The sequence below is a fragment of the Leptinotarsa decemlineata genome, unplaced genomic scaffold (assembly GCF_025532065.1).
Source record: "Leptinotarsa decemlineata unplaced genomic scaffold, Ldec_3_MD MMD2_tig00026328_RagTag_RagTag, whole genome shotgun sequence".
Lineage (NCBI taxonomy): Eukaryota > Metazoa > Arthropoda > Insecta > Coleoptera > Chrysomelidae > Leptinotarsa > Leptinotarsa decemlineata.
In genome coordinates this window covers 28528973-28554861 of record NW_027412688.1, presented here as the reverse complement: position 1 = coordinate 28554861, position 25889 = coordinate 28528973, and the positions used below count along the sequence as shown (strand labels likewise).

The 25889-nt window shown below is 33.6% G+C and overlaps 2 protein-coding genes and 1 long non-coding RNA gene across 9 annotated transcripts in view; 2 read left to right on the top strand and 1 right to left on the bottom strand.

The window, feature by feature from the left end:
- Nucleotides 1-12465, top strand: part of LOC111514035 (uncharacterized) — a 91141-nt gene extending 78676 nt beyond the window's left edge. For all 7 annotated transcript variants that reach the window (XM_074182312.1, XM_074182313.1, XM_074182311.1 and 4 more), the window contains 3 exons: nucleotides 441-722; nucleotides 1140-1320; nucleotides 4535-12465. In XM_074182312.1, coding sequence (XP_074038413.1) covers nucleotides 441-722; nucleotides 1140-1320; nucleotides 4535-4843 — 772 coding nt within the window. In that variant the 3' untranslated portion in view covers nucleotides 4844-12465. The remainder of the gene's footprint in view (nucleotides 1-440; nucleotides 723-1139; nucleotides 1321-4534) is intronic.
- Nucleotides 12466-14852: 2387 nt separating this feature from the next.
- On the top strand, nucleotides 14853-21473 carry Cog8 (conserved oligomeric Golgi complex subunit 8). Its single transcript, XM_074182310.1, has 5 exons — nucleotides 14853-15033; nucleotides 15296-15768; nucleotides 16530-16743; nucleotides 19998-20167; nucleotides 20701-21473. Exons 1-5 carry the CDS (start codon nucleotides 14982-14984, stop codon nucleotides 21448-21450), a joined length of 1659 nt encoding a protein of 552 aa, XP_074038411.1. The 5' UTR covers nucleotides 14853-14981; the 3' UTR covers nucleotides 21451-21473.
- Nucleotides 16341-17090, bottom strand: LOC141485500 (uncharacterized). The gene is made up of 2 exons (XR_012467246.1): nucleotides 16950-17090; nucleotides 16341-16874 (listed from the first exon to the last, which is right to left on the bottom strand). It is a non-coding gene; the product is annotated as an uncharacterized lncRNA (long non-coding RNA).
- Nucleotides 21474-25889: the final 4416 nt, after the last annotated feature.

The window sequence follows — 25889 nt, the reverse complement described above, 5'->3', positions numbered from 1 at the left end:
TAAAAAAACAAACAAGAAGATAAAACGTACCAACAGCTTTTTTCCGAAATGTCACCCTAAAAATGGAGCGATGTCATCAGAAAACGAATCCATTGTTGAATCAAGTTTCTAAGGGAAAATGTTGATTATCAAACTAGAAAGTATCAAAGAAGGTGAAATAAAATATGAAGGTAATTTGGTAAATAAATACTTGTTTTCTATAGTTTGTATTGTGCAAAAGGAAGGCAGAAAAGTTGCAATTTTCGAAACTTTGGACGGCTGTAACTCTGAAAATAAGGGAGAGCGCCGATTTCATCTTTCGGATTTGTAATCTACAGATCAAAATACATAAGTACACCCAATTATTTTTTGAAAATCGGAAGGTGCAGCCCATCCAAAATCTTACCGTATTCTATTAGCGATCGTAGTTCAACTTGATTTCAATCTATATTTTTTTTTAGATATTCTACCCAAGAAGATTTGGAACACCGTCTTGAGTTGATGCTGTCACGTAGAGCAGTAGCACTAGCGCATGCCCAACATGGTCGTGTTGACTGTATTGGAGCCTCAAAAGGTCTCTTCTTCGGTTTGCTGATGTTGGTAGGATCGTTGATATGCCTCATTCTTTTCTTCGTGTTGATATCGAATAATTCCTTCCGAATTCTAGCGATATACCTAGCAGAAGTTTCCCATTGTGGTCTCATGGTGCTGAGTATTATCGCCATCATCGTCGGATTCATAAGGTAAGGAAATGCTCCACCATAATACTTAAATGCTCAGCCTTTTATTTTTGCTCTCTCAATGGCCCTTGCTTTCCGACCAACTCATGCGATCGTCTTGGTTTCAAGTCATACGCACTGTTATTGATTGTGATTCTAGGGTTTTCATTTACCTACCGTTCTTATATAATGTTTTACACATCCACCGTGATGGTGGATGCAACGAGATCAAGTCATATTGCATCTTTCGTTATATCCTTTTCCGTCACGTCGGTTCCCAGGCCGTGGCAAACCGATGTTCGCGAAATGGGATAAAACTTGTTTCAAATCGACCTAAAAGGAAGCAATGGCCAATTATTAGAAGAAGAGTGAGAGAAGGAGGAATGAAATAGGTTACTTCATGAGATAGGTTATGGCATTATTCATTCAATTCTTTTACAGGATACAGTCGCTAAAATTCAAAACAGAGGAACAGAATGAACTCAACGATATACTTCTACGCATTTCTGCGTTTGGACTGTTCATTTACGCAGTCTTCAGTGTGATTGCTGGCCATCTAAATGCGTTTACAGAGGAAGCAAACTTGCTTGCAATGATAACTGGAATTCTCGCCATTCTACAAGTAAGTTATATATTGAATTGTCTGTAAAACAATATATTTATAAAGTATGGAAGAAACTACTTTTTAATTCATGCATTTTCATCTTTGCCATCTTGCTACCAGTCTACAATTTTTATAAGTACGCAGGTTCATTATTCCGCATGAAGAATTCCAGTTACATATCATGTTTGTCCTAAAAACTATTCAGTCATTCCCTGTATCTGAAATCAATAGAAATAAATCACATATGAAATAAATAGTCAACTGTTATACATATAAAAATATTGTCATTCTTCAAAATACCTTTCAACTATATTAACTATATTGGATCTATTTGTGCTTTTATTAAATATGATTTATGTTTATTATTTCTGAAGAATTCAACAATTGATTTTATAAATTAGTCTTAATCTATTCAATTGATGGATGTTGCCATTACTACGTGTTGGGAGATCATCGTGTATGGGTATGTTTCTATACCACTTGTATAGTGTAGCATACGGTACAAACCAAGTTTTTATATTCAACAATATGGCTATCAGAATGAAAAATGAATAGATAGATTCAATATTGGCAAGCTCCGAGCCTGTACTTGCCAAAGTCAAAAAAAATATATTTTCAGGAATTACAGTCTTCTAGTCAATACTAAATCTAATGCCCGGATCTTTATACTATGCCCGGAGTGCCTAGACAACCGGGTCTTTATATGGCCCTCCTGAGTGTAAAAACAAAAAACAGTTTCTGATTAGCTCATAAATAATCTTCATTAATTAAATTACAAAATATGAAATTGAAGTATCTATTCATATAGAACTGATAATGAATCTTTTTAGCTACCTTCAAAGTCTTCCTAACCATTAGATATTTGGACCATAAGTAACCATTTTTCAGCGAGATTAGTGAAGTATCAAAACTGCACAGTTTTATTAATACGTTCTGCATAGTTTTCTGCCGTCAAGTTCAGTAATTTATCATATGCTTCGTCGTAGAAAACCCTCAATTTCTTTCGCAGCAAGTTTTGTGTGTTTTTCGTTTTTTTTTTCAGTGTCGTCAGAAATCTTAAAACATTCCTTGATAGATCGCATGCGTTCAACGTTGTTGTTGTATTATTTTCCTTTGTTTGGGTACCAGTTTCCTCCAAAACAAACACTTCTTCCGATCACTAAAACTGGAATACTCTTCTCAACACGCATTTCACCAAGCAAGCTGATGTTTTCTTCGAGAAGAGTATTTCAGTTCTGGTGATTGAGAAAAGTGCTGCATCAACGTAATCATATTGATATGACGAAGCCTTGTTTAACTATGGGAGAAATTGGGTAAATGTAAAATGTCCAAAAATTGGTAGGTACGTAACCTAACTTAAATTAAAACTTAAGTAAGTTTACATTTAGAATTCAAAATTATATAAAAAATTACAAATAATATAGTAAACAAATAAAAGCTCTGTCATAAAAATTGGTCAATGTTTCTAACTAACCAAAAACCTGAAATTGCACACTTTCCTATGAGACCAGAGACTAAAATGAATCTTCCACTGAAAGCCAACTAGCTTCTCGCTAGATACGCGAAGCCACACGTGATGATAATATCGACCTAGGACACCTTTTGAAGGTAGCTAAAGCTGTTAATCAAAACTTTACAAAATCCACAATTGCAACAACAGCCATAGAAGAAGTAAACCGACTAGCTGAGGAATTTGCAATAAAGAAACAAGGAGAGTCAAAATAGATGTTGCGCTTGATATTACTAAAGCCTTTGACCGTGTGTGACATGAGGGTTTGCTGGCCAAACTTTGATGCTATGGATTGTCGGATCATTTTTCTGTATGGCTCTCCAGCTTCCTGAAAGAACGTTCCCTTCAAGTGGCCGTCGATGAATATCTTTCGAATACTTTTACCATCAACGCTGGTGTTTCCCAAGGAACCATATCGTCTCAACCTCCTTTTTATTGTATATCAATGACTTCAAGAATCCAATATATTGCTTTGCTGATTCCAGGAAATCGACTGCAAATGCACAACTTCACCGGCAGCAGGAGGTTGCATATCTTAATGGGGATCTAGAGGTGATTTCGAATTGGAGAGAAAGTAACCAGGTTCAATTCAAAGCCACGAAAACCCAGGCATCGGTTTTCTCCCAAAAAGATAAATGTGTCCGAACCGGATATAATAATGTCAGGACAGATAATTCCGCTTTCTACTTCGATAAGTTTGTTGGGGGTTAAAATGTACACCACAATATGTCTTGGCACAATCATGTCACTGGAATTGCAAAGGCTGCTTTTCAGAAGCTTGGAACACTGTTCCGGACCAGAAAACTGAACACACCACAGCAACTGTTGATGCTTTATAAAGCTCAGATCAGACCTTCTTTAGAGTATTGTTCCCATGTATGGAGCTTCGCCCCTAAGCATACCCTGAAGCTGCTGGATTCCATCCTGAAAAAAAACCATCCGCCTGATTGGAGACACTAACGTCACTTGCAACCTTGATAGTCCGTAACATCGAAGGAAGGTTCGAGATTTGTCACTATCTCATAGATATTTTCACGTAAGATGACTTGGCGCATATGATTCCACCAAAAGTGGTACATATCAGAAATACGCGACGGACTGTGTCTGCTCATCGTTCTAAGATTCAACTCAGTTCAACTCGAACTACACTGCATAAAAACTATTTCATTCGGAGAACTGCGTTTATGTGGAATGAACTTTCTGTGAACGTTTGTCAAAATGAATTTAATCTCTACTGATTCAAATCCAACGTGAATGGCACCGCTCTCAGAGCGCCTTAAGGATTTTTCTGTAGTGCTTGTGTTTTGTCCTTAAAAAAAACAAAAATGTCAGAGATCATTGACTAAGATTGGCACGTCATAAAGAGATTGGCATTTTTGCGATAATGTAAATATCCAATATTTGATTTGATCAGTTGACGATAGTAATAATATCAGGAGAATCAATAAAAAATCAGTATCACAAAATTACAGTTCCAAAAGATGCATACGTTCTGTAAGTTAAATCAATTCTAATATTGATACAATAGTTTTCGAGTATTATTCAGGATGTAGAAATTTCAGACAGGAAAAAATAATCAATTGTTTTTTGTCGATGTGAAGATAAATGAAAATCATTAGAGTCCGGTCCAGACCCGGAAAATTAAAAAAAAAAGACATCGATAGAAAATGAAGCTGGAGAGTTATTCATGTACTTGGTATCATTTGAAATATTATTTTTCAGGTCGTCCTTCAACTGCTCTTCATTGCCGACGTCTCCCGTCGTCGCGTTTACCTTCCCGTACACGATCGTTCAAAACCTGGACGTCAAGTGGTGACTTTCCTGCTCATATGCAACGTTACGATATGGATAATATACACATTCGAAATGAGAAAAGTCCAAGAGAACCCGGTTCAACTGGAATTCTACGGATTTTTAGCGTGGACGATGATACAGCGATTCACACTTCCTCTTTGCATTTTTCACAGGTTTCATTCAGCGGTGACATTGGCCGAAATTTGGAAAACCAGTTATAAAGCGCGTCTTGAATGAACGAATCGAGTCTTTGAGGTCGTATTTCCGTCGAAATACGAGCCGAAATTGGGAGCATTTCTTAAATAATTAACAAAGTCGTGTCCAAGTCTGATAGTTACATTCATATCGATATTTTTTCACTTCGGTTGTATCGATAAGTAACGCCCAGAAACAACAAATAATTCATTTGTCTTCGTTCGCTGAAATTGTTTGGTGAACTTCATTTCAGGGAGCATCCGGCCAAGTCAGATAAAAATTCACGAAAGTTGGACGTTCTCTATGAGAATATCAAGTTACATACAATTCGATAAAAAGTCCATTTTGTATTGACCGATTGGGATTGCTTGTTCACATCATTTGAGGGTCTGACATATGAGTATACCAATTCAGCTAGAAATCCTCTACATTCTCAAATATAGTTGTGTATTAAAATTAATGTTTATTTAAATCTTATAACTGCTTGAAGAAACTTTGTAATTCATTCTACATCATTCTAAATCAAAGTTTTGAAAGATAAATCAAAGAAGCTACGATGATGAATTGAAACTGTTTGTTAGAAATTATCATACTGCTCTTCCTACGCTTGTGTGTAAGTACAAATCAGATATGGAACGTATCAATGATAAGTATCATTTGTTAATTTCATTTTCAGATGATAATTCAGGTCATCTCCATCTATTGTTGATAGTACAAAATGCAACTGAGATAAATAGTATGTCACGACCTACAAAACAATGTGTGTCACAAATGTATAGTTAAGTATTGGTAGAGAGTTTGTCACAGTCAAATCAAAATCACCTACAAAACGAAATATTTGACAGTGCCGATATATTTACGAATTCAAAATGGGAAATTTTCGAAGAACAATCGAAGTGGTTTGTCAAAGTCTCTACATCCATGTCAAAACTTGTTTTATGTCATCGGAGAGTTTATGCACTATTAATTATCGATAAATATATACTATGAAGATGGAGAAGTGGAAAACCGAAACCTTTCTTTTTTAAAAAATGTTTCTCTCCTAAAAATATACCTCTTTCAATCCATACTAAAACAACTATAGCAGGGTTACAACTTTCATTACTTCCGCGACAAATCTATTACTATTGAAAGTTTTTATTACGTTGTTACGCCGAAGTACAATCTAGTACATTTTCATTATTCTGACGATTTTAATTGTGTTAACCGTGTATATTGACAGCTTAGGTCGAACTTCCATTGACTCGTTTATTAAGTCTTGACCAAAGATTGTCTAGGAATAACTCTTGGGTTTTAGTTCTTCGAGTCTATGCCAACTTGTCTGAAAATCATATTTTGATATATGAAGCATGCACACATACAAGAGTTACAATATCACCAAATTTATTATTGAATTATCTAAACTCTAGTACGATAATGAAATATCGAGTCTCTGGAGGGAGTATTAACAATTTTGCCAATATTCAAGAAATATCCATCATGAGCAGGTATCATTTCTATTGAAATGCCAACAATTACCTTCATATTCAAGTCCACACAAGCGCAAGAGATAACTAAAGTCATGTAGTTATGAATTTTCGAAAAGGTGGCAATACCGCCTATATAAATGGTGAGAAGGAAGAAGAGGAAGGACACTGAAGAAATACTTAGGCAAGTCATCCAAAGCAGAAGTCGGCAAAAAAACGTCAAAGACGTGAAACATACTGTAGTAAAAAAGTGATTTTTCACAAAGCAAGTATAGTACACAAAATAGAAAGAATTGAGAGGAAGTATAGGAAATGGCGACGAAAACTCCACTGTTATAAGAGAAATTTCAAAAAGGGTTTATGTCATGGTAATGATATCTTCCTTGGAAGGAAACATTATCTCCGATACTTCTGCGAGGAAAACCTCAACATAGAGATGAAGATAAAGATAAAGAAGATACAGATTGGAAAAAAAATTCTGAACATACTTTCGTTTCCAGAAAATATATTGAGGAAAGATAAGATTTTCACAATGAAAGCTCCGACTTGAGACGTATAAGAGCGTGAAACCAGTTCAATATTGGGATTCCTCATATTTGCCTGCCCCAGGATCACATCGAATACACTACTGCCTCAAAATTTTGAAACTCAATTCATGTTGAAGAGATTCATTCCTAAGAAGAAAGTTCTGAAATATTCGTATGTTCATATGGCGTGAATATATGAATAAAATATAGATATAAGAATGTAGACTTTCTCGGCTGGCGTCAATGTTTTGCTTGGTTTCCAGGTTTTACTGTGGTCTTCTTTGATTATAATTTCCAAACGTTTCAACTGCGGCAGTCATCTCCAGTGGCGTGGTTGAAGTACTCTTTTTGACGTTTCAGTTGATACGTCAAGAAGAGTACTTCAACCACGCCACTAAAGATGACTGCCGCAGTTTCAGTTGAAACATTTGGAGATTATAGCCAAAGAAGACCACGGTGAAAGCCGTAAACCAAGCAAAACAATCAAATAAAGACTTATTACCCGAAACTGAAGGTTTAACAACGGCATTGGAGTTCAAAGGGCATAATTTTTTCAATAACAGCAAAAGAAAAATTGACAAACGACAAGAAAAGGAACGATGACAGAAGCGAAACTGAAAAGGATATTATTTTTCATTCAATGACTGCTGAAAGCATGCAAAGGAAATCAAACATTGCTTCAAAAAAATGAACACAATTTTTCCATCCTCATTAAGTATCCGGCAGGTTGGGTCATCAGACCTGTTGAAAAAGAACATAGTTTCTGTAATGAAGCCCATAAGAACTATACATCCTAAACTATTCGTTTCGCAGGTATGTTTTCCATGTCAATAAGAAATTTCTGAAGTTCTTGGAGGAACCTGAAAGATCAAAGGTCTATGGTCCTAAGGAAGAGGGGATTATTAGCGTTTTTTGAAGAGTCTGCCTGAACAGTTGGTGTTGATAATCGTTTCAAAAAAACTCAAACCTTTCCGAGAGAACGCTTAAAATAGCCACAAAGAACATTTTCGTGATCAAGTACCCATTTGAGTAACCTTTTATTGTGAGATTTTTGCTAAACAATTTACAAACCCGCGACATGTGTTTCACTATACCATGGCTCATTCGGATGTATTCAGTATTCTTTACTGAACACATCTTCTTCCATGTACGACGTGAAAAATAGGAAGAAAGTAATAAAGCAGTGGCGAAGATGGTATTGGCACAAAGTAAAAGTGATTTTTGGGTCTCCATTCCATTTCTCTACCCCTCACAAGATCGTCATATTAGACAATAGAAGTCTGAACTAATGAAATGTAATAAAAGCATATTCCAATCTCTGGTAGTGAATTCCAACAAAACACTACATTACTGTACATAACCCTCAGTTTTTTATGCTATTCTAATATAATCGATGGAATTTGGTGGTACACATCAAACCTAAAAGTACAAGATATATGTAATGTGATATGTATCACGTATTACCAAAGGTTATGTTAACAAAGACGACCGTTAGAATTCAAAGTTAGGTTATTGGTTTAATTGACGGAAATAGTGTTTGCATACTTACTTACGCATACTTACGTATGCGAGTCAACTGGGGCAAACAAGGTCATTCAAATTTTTTCAAAACTTTGTAAATTATTAATTGAAATTGTGTAAAATATGTAAGGATTTTCTTCAGAAATTTAACGTCATGCAGTTACTGTATTCCAATTATGTTCAACGAAGCTGGAATTCAATAGAAAGCTCACAAATATTTAGGAATCGAACAAGAGACAATGAAGGAAATTTATAACTAACTGAAAAAATATATCAAACGATACCCTACAACATAGTTCATCTGAATAAAATGCATCTAAAGAGTAGTATCAGTTTTTGACACCCAGTACATTCTATGGCGCCAAATATATTACCAATAATTTTGAAACGTTTTTAAAGATACGGTTATATTCATGAACACTGATCAAACTTTTTGTTCAAATCTTTCAAACAGCCTTTACTTCAGAAGTATAAAACATTATGTAATTCAATACTTTATCAGTAAAAGGATTCAAGCAATTATAAAATAGTTTCAAAGATATGAAAAAGAATATTAGTATGAGTAATTACCTATCACAGTAGCATTGGAGAATTCCATACGGAAGCATTTCACCATGCATTTTGTTTTTTCTTGTCATAATATAAATTTCATGAATGACCAAAATTGACATATTTGAAGATAAGTGAAGGAAAATATTGGTGCTGATTTCACGCTGAATTCATTTTATAAACATAAAATATTCAAGATTCTCAATGAGATTTCAATAATAAATAAATATTCTGCATGAAATGTGAGGAAGATTCTTGCATATCCATTGCCGGATACTCCATTTAGACATCAAAAACAAATATGATATCGCCGAACATTTCGAATCCATATAGCAAGGTCCAATATTTGCAAACTCAATTGTGTACTCCATCGTTCACGATCAAGAATATTTATAACTTGTTTACCAACTATATGTCTAATATTATATTTTTTTCAATAGATAAGGGAACCAAATTTGATTCCGATAATCAACAGCGCTACTCGAAATCGATTTTTGAATAATCTAGGTTAGTGTAAGTAAATGTGAGTAGATGAATAAACAAAATGTGCTAATGGACATTTTCGTGGATTATATGAAGAAACTGATATCAACGGTACAAAACAATAGTTCTTTACTTTTAGGTATTTTATCTTTTATATCTTCTTTATCTCGTGGTTCATCACATGTGTAGTTCTATTTTGATGTTCTCTCATTTACACCACAGCAACTTCAGTCACCTCCATTAACTTAATAAACAAAGTTATGTAGAAGAATTTTGTAAACTCGATCAATCCAAACTCATATTCAACAATTAGACTTCAATGTAATTATTTACAATTTGAACAAACCATAAATACCTATATACTAGTATGATCTCTTTTTATAGATTATAATGACACCTGGTAATTTTTTTATTGAATACACAGGGTATCAGAGATATAACTTTAGATTATAATTAATGTTTCGTATCAGGATGAAGAAAACATATCGTTACATAATGGTTAGCGCTTTAACTGCTGAGGTTTTCAGTGTCACTATTTTTCGTGTTTGAAGGCCGTCGATTTACGCAGCCGTAATATCCAGTCATCAGAGATAAACTCAGGATGTATAAACATCTGAAGAAGCTAGCTACTCACGAGACGTCATGAAGACATCTCAGAAATTCTTTAATAATTATAAAACTTTTGCTTGTATTTCTGACATCAAACTTGTAATTCCATTCTCAAATTTGAAATCACGATTCCAAATTTTAAAATTGAGGCACACACATAATTATAACTATTTAACATTGGAGAAATTGCGACTTAACATTTCAAATTCCGTATGGGATTACCGCGAAGAGTTTACAATACTAACAAACGATCGAAGTAAGGCTACATTTTTATTCTCATCAAACTGATCTGGTTATAATGGGAACTGGTGGATATATCAGTTGACATTTTCATCAAAATCAACTACATTTCAACCAAAATTGAAAGTACAGTTTGGTCGCAGAATATTTACTATTCTGTGGTTTGGTGTGATGTGTGATTTTACTGATTACATAAAAAATGTAACATATAACCTCATTTTTTAAGAAGGAAATATATTGAGTTGGCTCACCTTGGCTAAATGCGTCGTACGGAAGCGAAGGCCACGAAAACTTAAAGAGAGAAGGAGAGTTGGTTCACCACAAAAATGGACTCATATAAAAACGAATTGGTGGTCAAACCACTGCTCCACCAAACCGAACTGATGGAAATAAAAATGTACGTCAAAATACTGAATGAGTCAGTTTATTCAGTGATTTTAAAGGCGCATTGTTTTGAGTATACCAATTCGTATTAGTTTAAAATGTACTAACGAGGGAATTTACCGCCGAAGGCGACGGAAACAATTTTCGTCTTGAATAGAAAAGCCACAGAACTCACTAAACACAGTTTGAACTGAACACTGTACTTCATTTATACTTCATAAGTATCCATTTATTTCTCCGTCAGTTTCCTCGCTCATTAATCATTCTTTTCGATCTGATCTTTGAACTAATTCATACTGTCTTGATAGTCGATGTAGGCTGGTAAATATACCACATTCGAATAATATATAATATATTATAAATAATATATTGTAATTATAGTATACTTTCCTTGGAAAGTTTATATAGGGATCAATTTCAGATTGCTAGTAGTTCATCTTGAGGATATAAAAAAGAAGTTCACAGATGGAATCATGAGTTGTTTTGAGACAGATTTACAAGCTGAAAATAATAATTATTGAGGAATTAATTCAGGGGATTCTAGCAGTTTCTTATAAACTACAAACACTGATAATTCTATATGATGGAAATAATTTCTTTCGACAAAAGGAAACACTCTCTCCGTCCTCTGTGTTATAAATTCGCTCAAATTATCCTACTGGGAGGATTTTCCATTGAGAAAGAATTTTCCGTAATAGGTACTGATAACTTTTGGAACTAGGCAAATTATATCTCTAATACCTTGTATATAATTGAATTACACGGTGTCTGATATATTTTTCTGAGTATTCTGTTTTTTTCTAATGAAAACCACAAAATATTTTCTGAATGATGTATAACTCAAAATGTTTAAATACATTCAACTCAACGATGAGCATTCTGTATGTTGATTTCGAGAATAATTAAAACATTTAGTTGAAGATAGTTACTTCAAAATAACAGGAAACACAAAATCACTCGTTCTCGAAAAATTACGATTTTAACTTCAGCATACTGAATTTTTATTCTCAATATTGTTCGACAACATATAGTGTGGTAATGGTATGATAATTTCAATAAGTCTGTCATCAATAATTTCAACAGAAACGATAAATATAATTCCAGGGGAATTATCTGGAAATAATTCGGTTGCATGGAGTTTTCAATCACAGATTGAGTTTATTCGACGTCCAGTGTCCAAAATAGCGAGCCTTCAGTTTTCATCAAATGCGATTTTTATATCTAACATGTCAGTTACTCAAATGAATACGACTGGAATATACGGTACCTTTATTGTGATATCTTACTTTATACGTAGTGAAATCGTTAATGACCAATGGAAATATATTTAAGACATTTCTGTAAACTTTTTCGTTGAAACAAAGTGGTGTGTAATCTATTATAATAATCCAGTAACTAGGATAATGTAAATGTGTAGAAATGTAGTTAAGATTATGCTCAAGTGTCCAAACCAAAAATATTTGAAAATTCATATTTTAGATGGGCTTGAATTATACTAAACACTGCCGTTTTCTCTAAATGTTCGACGTTTCATCGTGTAAAAACAATCATCGTTCAGAAGAAGTACTTATAATCTTATTGGGAACATCATTCAACATGGAAATTTGGAAACGTAAGTTCAATATAATCATATCAAAAAGGATCTGAATGTTATTTTAGCTCATAACTTGTACTTCAATCAATTGTTTTAATACCAATGATATTGGTTAAATTCTACACCTACCAGATTTCCATGCTGTGTCCATGCTGCAACCCAAATCATCTTTTCATTTGGTTGTGTGTAATCATGAAAACTGTAAAACGATTTGCAATAATCATTCTCATTGAAAGTGTTCATTCATAAGAATAAAAAGAATTTAGGAATTAAATGTATTTTCATTTCAAAGAGTTTAAATTTATATTACCACTGACTACCGTCTCGAATAAAATTTATAGTGTGGAAATTATATAATTATTATCATGGATAGTATAAAATAAATGAAACACTGATTTCTGAGTAACGTATTTTTAATAAAATTTGTACTGGTGACAGAAACAAAAACCATATCAACCAGTTCTCTCAAAATGTTTACTGTTTTCAATCTATATGTCTAATGTTTTTTCATTAGCTATGTAAAGATTTCTTTTCTCTTTGATAACTATAAAAAATAACGAGGCATTCTCGATTGTCATTTTGTTATCCTCAACGTTTGACATGAAACTGAAAATTATTTTTGAAGTGATTGTGTTAATGAGTAGCCTAGTGACACATGGTTGGTGTAGAAGTTAAGGTATACTGAACGTGGATTCAACAAAAGGGTATATTCTTCAATGAATACATTAAAACCAAAATGAAATAAATATATTTACGGGTGTGTCACCGTAAAGATGACAAATCTACTAGTTTGTTTTAGTTTATACAAGTTGTAGTAGGTACTAGACTCCTTGTAGTTTAACTTATATACACCCGCTGCCATCTGTAGAATACTGAAAAAAATCGACACTTTTTCCAGACCTTCACTATTGGCTCCCTTCAAGGCGTTTATTCACCTTTCGAAGCTTGACACCAAACAGTTGTTGGACTACAGTAGGGATGAACTACGATGTCTAACAGGCTTTCTCACAGGTCACTGTCATTTGAATCATCATATGCAGAGACTCGGACCAATACTGTGCTCGGATTGTCGTAAAACAGTGTGTGTCATCTCTGTTTGCAAAATGATGAAACAGCAGAGCCTGGCAGAGCACATACTTTGTGGCTGCTCAGCTGAGGACCGAATCAGGTTTTCAGAGTTTGGCAGAGCCGTATTCTTACCATCTGACCTGAAAGACCACTCACCATAAAACTAATCGGCTGCGTTAAGAAGCTGTGTTTATTTGGTCGAGTGTGAATGGGTGTGAGTCACAATAAACCCTTGCAGGTTGCGGTGGAGGGTCAAATAGACCCATTCACTTTGGACTTTACCTTACCTATATCGCCGTAAGTGTGTATGAATTCAACTGCCAAGATTTCTTCTCATGACAGATCACTGAAAGCTAATGTTCCTAATTAGCCACTAATGAAGCCTATACAAAGCCAAACAACGCTGTTTGGTATTCGATCACAAATGCATTATGTTTGGGCTCCGTACATTTCAATGATTTGCCTTGCAGTGAAAGACAGAGGACGAATCTCGTCGCCGGTTGATATCGCAGATTGGCTTTCCAATTGACCTTGGGAAGCCTCGTTCATTTTTAATTTTCGAGGATTGAGTTCTTTGTCAATTCCATAGATGCCGTCTTCATTACGGGAGATGTCATCGCCTTTGTTTATGTAAAAGTGTTTCAACATCTTGTTTCTTGTTAACTCTGGTCTCCAACAGCATAGTGACTATGAGTATTGCGATATTGCTTTGAAATGTCAAGAAGTCCCGACTACATACTTCTGTCATACTCATATAATTATATCGTAGGGATATCAGATTGCCATATCAGTGAAACGTTACACTTTGCTATCAAAAAGTTAAGTGGGCAGCAACACGACATTCATAAATAGCTGAATAAAATTTCTTGTTATCAATCTGTAATATAGTCTAATATGATTAAAACAATACCAGCACAACTTCACTAATTTTTTTTCTTAATATTATTGAAAGTTCTACAACATTCGCGTATAATTTTTTCAAAACCATTTTTATGACAGTATCAATTTTACACCAACAGCAATCATGAGAATTTTATATAGTACCTACCTATCCTAAGGAATTATATTCATGCTGGAGTCTAAAGAGACTCCACTAGGGATACAGGTCTCTTTTTTCAATTCTGTGCTTATCACGAATCTAATCAATAGGTCAAAACTAGCACGGATGAGTATTCGGGAACAAAATCGGTGGCGCTTACAATGAATGTCATGGATAAAAAATAATTCAAAATCTCCAATCAAATTTACTTACCTGTTATTTGGTAATTGGCTCCACCGTAATGTAATATCACGTGATATTACTTCACGATGAAGCCAATTACTTTACCCTGGATGATGTAACTGAATTATATATTCTCCACATCTAATTCGTCATTTTATATCACAGAGACATAATAAACTTCCTCCATCGTCCTATACCTTACATTCTATTCTCAAGTTCCGTTTAGAAGGTGACTTAGTTTGATATTTTATCCCATATACAATAACCCGGTGACAACATAGTAACTACATAGCTACCTAGCTGTGAGGCTAACAAATTGCACAGAAAAAAAATATTAAGATGTGATTATAAGAAGAGGAAAAATCTGGAGGTCAGGTTATTTACTTGTCACTTGTCATACCTATGGAAAGTTATTTACTATTTGAACGTCAAAGTAGAAAAATATAAATTTGGATGAAATTATGTTGAAATTTCATTTGAAAATCTCTGAATAAAATTCAGAGTTAAAGCACAAATAATGTCTGATACTGAAAATTTATTAAAATTATTTCTAGATGGTTCTCATAGCAGTAAGTATATACATTTATATAAATAAAATGTGGATATTTTCCAATAAACACCTAATATCTTCTCAAAGCAAATTCAAAATAAAAGGAATTATCTTGAAGTGTATTTTACCATTCTATAATCATTATTATTATTTTATAATACTGAGCAGCATAAAATTTTTGATATTATAATTTCAGATACAGATACATTGAAAACAGTCCCAGAACAGTTATGGCTTAATTATAGAAAAGTATTGCTGCAATTAATTTTGTATAATTTCAGATGAATTTGAGAATGATGGTCATATTCAGGAATATTTATCAAAGCTAGGAACGTACAAGGTTGAAAATTTGTTAAAGGAACCTGATAGATTGAAGAATGAAGCCATAATTCTTAAAGAACAAATTCAGGAATTAGCTGTCACAAATTACAAAACATTTATAGAAACTGCTGAATGTTCAAAAGAGCTCTACTTTCATTTTAATGCAATCGAAAATAAAGTGGATCAGCTCTTGGTGGATATACCAAAATTTGAGAAAAATTGTATTGATTTTGGGGAAAAATCAAGTGGAATAAATGATTTGAGAAAATTGAACACTTCTACTCTGGCCAAAAGTGCAAAACTTCTTGAAATCTTGGAACTGCCACAATTAATGAACTCATTTTTAAGTGACGGACTCTATGAAGATGTCTTAGAATTGGCTGCCTATGTGAGAAAATTACATCATAAGCATCCAGATATATCTATTTTCAGTGTAAGTACTAAATCATGGAGCCTATGGGCTTTTGTCAAAATAATTTGAATAATCTGATACGAAATGTTAAACAGTATTAGGGCATGATAATCGGTGAGTTTATTTCGCCAGAATAATAACACACATGATAATGATAAATCGATGAAAAATTATTGTTTGATAACATTTTGAAATAATTTATAAATTTTTCCGCCCATGAAACATTATTATATAAATCTAAATCAAATCAAGTACTTGTACTATAAACATCCTCTCTGAAGAAAACTTGTTATAACAAATTATATGAATATTTGTTAAGCTGTAACACAATTTCTAAATATTTTTTGAAGATTTTCATTCTATGAATACAAAAATAATGGAACCTTTAAATCTACTAGTGCTTTGAAGCAATAAAAAATGTTCAAAAAACTAGATATTCAGTAAACATCTATCAATGATATTCCCACTAACGAAATGTAAATGATTTTCTAGAAAATTATGAGAATTTAGGAACTTGACATACTACGATTTATTCTTTTGCAGATAACTTCATAATCTTAATTTATTTCAGATATCAAATAATACACATGAGAAACATTTCAAATAAATTTTTAATTCATATGCTTATATGAAATCACATGAATAAAATCTAACTGTTTTGACAATTGCCTCATATTGTGATCATCCAGATATATTGACAGAGAGTGAGAGTGTCTGGAATGAAAAATTCAACTTTATCTATCAATAATACTTTTTTTTTATTACGAGGATATTATTTTCAGAATATTGCTGCTGATGTCGATAAAGCATGGCTTCGAATGTTACATCAGCTTCTCTCCCAGTTGAGAGAAGATGTTTCTTTACCAAAATGTCTACAAATAATTGGTATTTTAAGAAGAATGGAAATATTTACAGAGCCAGAATTACGATGGAAGTTTCTGCAGTCGAGGAATTGTTGGCTGAACCATTGTTTGAAGGAGATTCCAAAGCAAGAAGGTATTTTAAATGTGACCGTAATTTGACCATCAGTTGGTAACCAAGCAGTTTCTCAAATTTATTTTTTCTTGCCTACTTATTTTTTTTCGACAGCTCTATAAGAGAAAGTATATCCATCTTTCTTGAGTGTTCTAAACAAACAATAATAAAAGAATCCATGAGTTGTGGGTTTTTTGCCAATGAATAACATTTCAATTCATACTTACAGTAAAAATGAGTAAACAACAATGAATTGAACATATAAATCGACGAAAGAAAGTTAAACATTGATGGATTTTTTTTGGTTTGACAAATGTCATTCCTTCACATAAATGTCATTTTTCAATGGGCATGATGATTTTATAATCTTTGACTCTAAAGGGAGAGTTGATTGATACAATAATAATATAATGATAATAATGAAAATTCATATACAGGAAAAACCAAAAAATCCCAAACAATTTTTTTTTTAGATTTTTATTTAGATATTTATTTATTTATTCAACGGGTAGTCCCAATTACAATTTGTTATTAAAAAAAAAAGAATTTGTTAAATCTTAACCAAAATAAAGATAAAAATACAATAAATACATAATGCAATATAAAACGCAATACAATAATATAGAGATAAAATCGTACATTGAAGCGTACTCCAATAATTATCTAACTAATGAATGATATAATAATAATAATAATAGCTTTATTGTCCAACAGTTACCCATTTATAGGACAATACAAAATTTCATTCACAATACCTAACTATAAACGAAAAATAAAATTAACAAAAAAAAACTAATTCTGATTACCTACTTCAAGTGCATGTTAGCAATTGTAATAATGTTATGAAGGTTAGTGAAGAATAAATCATCATAGGCACAAATGCTATTGAAATTTGTGCACATAATGATATAATAACTTGAGGATGTTCAAACTGAATTCCTTACATGATCTATTGATGAAGCCCAACATCTTAAGTGATTTAGCTATAATGTGCACATTATGAGATTTGAAGTTCAATTCACGATCGAACATAATTCCTAAGTCCTTTATCACTAATTTCCTATTAATTGATATATTATTGATACTGTAGTCATGTAGAACAGGGTGAATAATTCTAGAAAATGTTTGGCAGAAACATTTGGATATATTCAAATTCATTTGATTCATAACACACCAGACATAAAATTGTGACAGATCTTCTTATAAGAGTGGGACATCGTTTGTAGAAGAAATTAATTTGAATATTTTTACGTCATCAGTGAAAATCAGTACCTCACTATGTTTTATAATTGTAGCTAGGTCATTAATGAATAGGTTGAATATCAAAGGTCCACAGTGGGAACCCTGAGGAACACCCGAAGGAACATGAATTGCGGTTGATACAAAGCCTCCTATTTTTACTATACCAGATAAGATACATTGCAAAATTGGTCCATAAAAACCTAACGAAAACAGTTTGGCGATAAGCAAATCTTGGTTGACCTTGTCAAATGCTTTACAAAAATCTGTATAGATAGAGTCGACCTGTAATGTTTTGCCTATAACTTCTGTTTTAATAAACAGAAAAAGAAATGATAGCAATAATAACATCCGAAACGAACACTATAATTGTAATGAAAATTGAAATGAAGTAATTTATATACACAAAAAAATTAATGGCGGAATAAATGTTCGAATTGGAGTCCCTTCATTTCGAGACATTTTTGAAGTCGGTTTTTCATATTATTTATTGCCCTCAATACACTTATTTGCTGCATTGTTGCGAAATCATTCAAAATCTTCAATATCGAGTCTTCCACATTTTCTATCTCTCTGCCAACGTAAATCCTATTTTTCAATGTCCCCTATAGAAAATAGTCCAAAATAGTAAGATCTGGTGATCTTGCAGGCCATCTTATTGGTCCATTATTTGTCTCAAAATGGAAGGACTCCAATTCGAACATTTATTGCGCAATTAATTTTTTTGTGTATATAAATTACTTCATTTCAATTTTCATTACAATTATAGTGTTCGTATTTAAAGGTCCGTATTTGAAAATTCAAAGATGGGGGTGGTCCAAGTCAGATGACACTCTGTATAAAAGATTCATCGACATATTCTGTTAATCCACACCAAGTGCCAATAGCAAAATTTGGACAGATTTTCAATATGTCCATTATATAGGCAAAAAAATAATTTGTTATTTTTTGGTTTTTTCTATATATCTCCAGAATGAAAAGAGCTATATTCGATTTTTTTACATCATCGAGAATAGGTCTCTAAAATACGCAACTTGCCACAATTTAATCGACACTCTATCTCTTATCGTTTACGAGATCCCCATGTACAGAAACGAATTTGAATAGCCCTGTATATAATGATAATAAAATGGATTAACAGAGTTCTCTGTTCTCTCTATCCTACTTTGCCAAGCGCTTTCGCTTCTATTGAGAAGCTTCTTCAGGGCAGTAAAAATGATATATATATATATATATATATATATATATATATATATATATATATAATATAAGTTGAGAATCTTAGCGACTGGAGAAATGTACAGTAGAATGGAATAACGGGGTCTCTCAGTCAAAAAATCAAAAACTCTGCTTTACTTTGCTGGAACTATACCAAAACTCATATTGATAATAATGAAAATTGTATCAATCAACTTTTCCTTTAGAGTCAAAGATTATCAAATCTTCATGCCCATTGAAAAATGACATTTATGTGAAGGTATGACATTTATGAAACCAAAAAACTCCATTAATGTTTAACTTTTTTCGTCGATTCATATGTTCAATTAATTGTTTTTTTACTCATTTTTACTGTAAGTATGATTTGTAGCAAAAAAACCCACAACTCAATAAATTATATATATATATATATATATATATATATATATATATATATATATATATATATATATATATATATATATATATGAATATATACATAACATTGCATAAAGATCTATGGAACCTATATGATAAGAGGAAAATTATTAATGTAATGTTGATTTCAATGATCAATTGTGCCCATATGATCAATTTGCGGGTGATTCTGCTAATTTTGTAGACCTGCTGGTAGCATTCATTTGTACTATATAAGATTTGTAAATATCACATCAGATTTGTTCCTATGTTAGTATATTGTAGCCAACTATGGCTGTAGCCCCTTTTGTAGTTTTTGAGCAGAATAACTCAGCAGAAATGTGTTGATTTAATTAGATACTCATTTCACCAAAATATTTTTCAAAAACGTTTTCTGTTATTGACCTCGGCTTTCTTTTCAGTTGATCATCATTTAACAAAAAAGATAGAAGTTATAAGAGTGAAATTGTTCAATATACTAACACAGTACAGAGCAATTTTTAATGATGATGAGCATAGTCCGTTGATGCATATCACAGAGAATAAAAATATTAATCAGAATATTATTGTGTTCAGTTGGGTGAAAGACAAGGTGAGTAGTCTCTGAAATGAAGTAGTAGTAGATATTTTTGTACCTAATTAATACTAATTGAAAAATTAAAAATTGATGACAATATTTTCTAAAATATTGCTTAATGAAATTCTGAACTTTCTCTTTGTAACTTACAAAGAATAATTATGAAAAAAAAAAGAAAAAAAACCTTTTGAAAAACCTTCAATAATGTTTATTATGATCTCTAAGACTTTTTCAGTGTGAAAACTAGTTGTGATCAGTTCAAACTCTAGATTGAAGTTTAAACCTAAAATTTGTGAAATATGATGTTTCATAAGTTCTGGTTAACAATAATCTAGAATTTGAACTCTACAACCCTCCCGTTAAAGTAAACGGTGGTATGAGTATTAAAACAGATTTGGGTTTAAGCTTGCACATATGTGCATAACGAAACAACAGTACTTCTTGTAAACTTATATCAAGAAATAAAGCTAAAATATACTCAGTTTTAAGAGTATGCATGTTTCTAACCAACAAATCTTGCTATATATTTTAATTATGTACTTTTTAAGATTTCAGAATTCTTCACAATCCTTGACAAAGATCTAGAAGGGGTAACTTCTATTGAATCTATTATGGACCAGTGCATGTATTTCGGTTCTTCTTTCAGCAAAGTGGGATGTGATTTCAGACCAATGATGGTGCCTATGTTCACCTCAGTTATTCAGAAAAAATTCACTAAATCGGTCGAAGATGCTTCCAGGAATTTTGCAAAGAACATCGACAAATTCACCCTTATTGATAAAAACCACCCCAATATTCAATGGAAGACAAATAATGAAGATCAAATGCAACCACCTGATAGTTTACTGGAATTTTATCCATTGGCTGAGTATTTGAATAATATCTTGACTACTTTGAACAATTTGAGGTTATGTGCACCCATAGCCATTGTGACTGACGTGGTGATGAATCTCCAGGAATCCTTAGTATTCATATCAGAGTCACTGCTGAAATTATACACTCAGGAGCATCAAGCATTCACAACCTCTTCAAAAGATGCCTTCACTAAATTATGCATGGCGTTTTACGACGAACTGGTCCCCTTTATTCAAAAATGTATTCATGTGATTTACCAGCCAAGTCAGATAGCTTCCAAGCTCGGTGTGAGTGTTAACGCATTGCAAAAAGAAAATATTACATTTTTGGATAAATCAGTTATAATTTCCCATATAAAACATTTACTTCCTGCGAAAACTGAACCTGATATAATCAACATTATGAATGAACATGAAGAAATATTGCAAGATGTTACAAATTGATAATAATAGAGTATTTTACCACGTTCTTTTGTTTTTTTTTCATTTCGAAACTTGTGAAATTATCATATCAAATGCTTTCAAAACTTCAATAAAACATGTGAAAATAATGAATCTAATAAAAATATGTGAGTACCTATTATGGAGCTAGTTGAGTTGGTGGATGTGGTGCTCGTAAAGGGTCTCATAAATCCACTTAATTGACTTGATATTTTCCTAAACTAATTTACATGCCTCATATATTTCTAAAGCTATCAAGTACAAACTTGGCATACAACCTTTTGTTAACAATGTCCATGAAATGGCTATAGAAGAGTATTGAACTTTCTATAGGGTGTTATTTTTCAGATCCTGTTTCTATAAACCTTTCCGATATTTTCACATTGTTGGCTGCATATTAAGCATACCATGGGCTTATCCTGAAAAACACATTGCTCATTGTTGAATCATACATGTACCTTGGTGGATTTCGATCTTTCACACTCTGCAAGGTATATTTTATTTCTATCAAACAACCATATATTTGCCAATATTCATCGCGGCCATTGCGAAACGGTTCTTTACAAAAAGAAACGGTCAGAGCTGAAAAACCTCATACTGACTTGGAACACTCCAAATGGAGGAAAAAGGTCCAATTGAAATAGACGACCATCCAGAAACCAGTAATGAAAGGTTCAAAAACTACTCAAGATTTGATCTTCGCAAACTTTATTTAAAAAATATATCACAACATGTTCCGCTAGCACAGTAGCTTTGTCAAGTGATTTGAATCAATTGATAAAGCTACTGTGCTAGCGAAACATGTTATGATATATTTTTCAAATGAAGTTTGTGGAGATCAAATCGGGAGGTGTAGTTTTTGAAATTACTATGGATCTTCATCAAGTAACGGCCGAATCAAAGAGAAAAAAAAAGACAGTAATGAAAGAATTACTCGAAATCTAAATGTTAGTAACCAAAAATTATTTGTAGATTTTTGATGGATAACTTTATCTTTCCGTGTGAGCACTACTTTCTTTAGTCTTTTCTACTAGAGAAAACCTATTACTTCCTTCAGGAAATGATTGAATAATAAAATGAAAATTTCAATTAATGCATTACTCTTAGTAAATTGTTTTATTTTTAGTTATACTTTTAAGCTCTTTTCTGACTAATCCTACACAATGTACCTTTTTGATTGTCTTACAGGATAATAAAAATTATTATTATTATTATTATTACTTTCACTTGATTTTCTGATGTGTCAGGTTCCAAAAGTAAGTAACTAACGTCTTATAGAAAGTTCAATACTAAGACTATTAATTTCAGGGTGTAGGAAAGGGAGGTGTTTTGGCTGTGTCTACACTAGGATGATTTTTTCACATCCAGTTAAAAGAGTATTAAAAAAAGTTGTGATTTTTGAATAGGTATAACAAATGTGAAAATACAAGTTTACCTTGTGTTCTAAACAATTACATAAAACTAAATGACCAGGAGACTACTGTAAATTATTGATAATAATTTACTACATTTGGTTCACTAGTCTAGTCGTGAAATCACGAAGGTTGTTTGACTTGAATCATCTCAAATGAACCGATGCAGATTGCGGCGAAAATACCGTCAAATATAAATATAAAGGAAACGATAGTTTGTGTAGGAACTGCGCAAAAACTTTCAATATTTGGAAGAGGTAACGAATTAAAATATTTAACGCATAGGTTAGACAACCCACTCTAAAATCAAACGTTTTAAGGGTTAGGTTAGGTTAGGTTTGTATGGTGAGTGGTCTTTCTGGTCAGATGGTAAGAGTTCGGCTCTGCCGAACTCTAAAGAACTGATTCGCTCCCCAGCGGGGCAGGCACAAAGTATATGCTCTGTTAATGAGGTAGTTGGGTAGTCAAGTTGCAAGATTCCCACCTTGATACCTACGACAACCTTCACCTGACGATGCCTTGGATTCAGCCGTGCAGGGCGTTTTCGCCTCTGGTTTTGGTGAAACCTCACTTGAGCGCAAACGTTTGCTAACCTGCTCACCTGAGACAGAATCTGCGTACGCCGCAGCTCTTGCTCCTGAACTAAATTTACAGGGAGGTCAATTGGAGTCGTAAACTTGACATCCATCTCGTCTGTAGACTCGCTCCTGAACTAAATTTACAGTGAGGTCCGTTGGAGTCGTAAACTCGACATCCATCTCCTCTGTAGACTCGCTCCTGAAATAAATTTACAGGGAGGTCAGTTGGAGTTGTTAACTCGACATCCATCTCCTCTGTAGACTCGCTCGTGAACTAAATTTACAGGGAGGTCAGTTGGAGTCGTAAACTCGACATCCATTTCCTGTGGAGACTCGCTTCTGAATTAAATTTACAGGGAGGTCAGTTGGAATCGTAAACTCGACATCCATCTCCTCTGGAGACTCGCTCCTGAATTAAATTTACAGGGAGGTCAGTTGGAGTCGTAAACTCGACATCCATCCCCTCTGTAGACTCGCTCCTGAACTAAATTTACAGGGAGGTCACTTGGAGTCGTAAACTCGACATCCATCTCCTTTGTAGACTCGCTCCTGAACTAAATTTACAGGGAGGTCAGTTGGAGTCGTAAACTCGACATCCACCTCCTCTGGAGACTCGCTCCTGAATTAAATTTACAAGGAGGTCAGCTGGAGTCGTAAACTCGACATCCATCTCCTCTGTAGACTCGCTCCTGAACTAAATTTACAGGGAGGTCAGTTGGAGTCGTAAACTCGACATCCATCTCTTCTGTAGACTTGCTCCTGGATTAAATTTTACAGGAAGATCAGTTGGAGTCGTAAACTCGACATCCGTCTCCTCTGTAGACTCGCTTCTGATCAAAGTTTACAGGGAGGTCAGTTAGAGTCGTAAGCTCGACATCCATCTCCTCTATAGACTCAACGTCAGAAAGAATTTATAAGTTTACTCTGTCTATAAAGGTCCCACGAGTAGCTAGGGAAAGAAGGTCAATCACGGCAGATCCCCGCATTACCGTGACAAGGCGATGCTACGACGAGAGGGCGCCCGGTATCTCGAAGGTTCCGTAGAGACAGCTGATAGGCTCAGTGTCATTCATCCTCTCGGCACGGATACACACACCTTAGGATTAAGCCATCGTTGGGATGCCATTCAGTTAGGTAATAACAGAACCACAAGTGATTCTCTCATTCCCGTATCCAGCGAGACTACATGGAAGCAGGCATCCGATGGCCGCACAGTGGTTCATGCAGTGGAAGATGAACAAGGACAGCCAACTCGAGCAAAAACTTTCAATATTCGGAAGAGATAATGAATTAAAAAAATATTTAACGCGTATGTTAGACAACCCACTCTAAATCAAACGCTTTGAGGGTAGACTGTTTTTCAATTACACCAAATTTTAGCAGACCTGGTTTTTCTAAACAATGTTAGTTTATATACGAAGGTAATGACAATATAAACAAAGTGGAAAGATGAAATTGTAATAGCATTATTTAATACGAAGAATACGAAGATGAAACAACAGAATATATATAGATTTTTATTTATTGGACTATCACATAAAACTGGCTAGAAATAGTGTGGAAGTGGTGTTTAAAAAAAGCTGTTCCACATTAACAACAACAGGTTGTATGTGAAATGTTTGAATTTATTCCATAAAAATGAAGCATTTTGGGATATGGATTTATTCTCAGAATCGTCCATCAAATCACTCCCTTATTTGATAAGTGGAATTGGAACCTCCAGCATAAGAATCAAACGTGAAAACTACATTCCAGAAACTGAAGCAATACCTTGAGATGACTAAACACTTGGTCATTTCAAAATTATGTTAAATTGGTTAGCGAAACAATCATATATAATAAGAATTGGTTGTTCGTCTCACAATTGACATCGACTTGCAACTGACGAGAATTTTAAACATCATACACATGGCGACTCAGCAACATCCAGCAAACTTGTTGGGCAATAATTAATCTCTATACTGAGTATTATATAAGTATGAAAACAATGCCTATTGCGGTGTTAGCGGTTACTTATTAAGTCTTCGAGATACATTTATCCACTAGCAAAAATCAATCACTCATATGTTACTTCAACAACAGTATATCAAGTTCTCGCTAAGCCCAGGACTAAATTAGATCGAGGATCACTTAAGGCAGATAAAAACAATCGTAAAACAAAAAATGGTTTATTGAAAACAACAAAACAATGAGTTGAGGATGTACCTTTATTTTTCTTTGAATGAAGTGTGCCTCCTGAGCTATCCAGAACCTGGAGTTACAACCGCCCCGCAAATCCCTACCTTATTCCGACTTAAGTATGTGAACCACTGAACTTGAGTTCAGTGATGTCAAGTGAACTTTGCTACAATTGCCGGTAGCGTTGTATTAGACACGGTTTGAGTTTGATGCAAGATGATGAGTAATTCTCATCAACACGGCAACACTGGTTTGGACCTTGAACCTTGTTTAG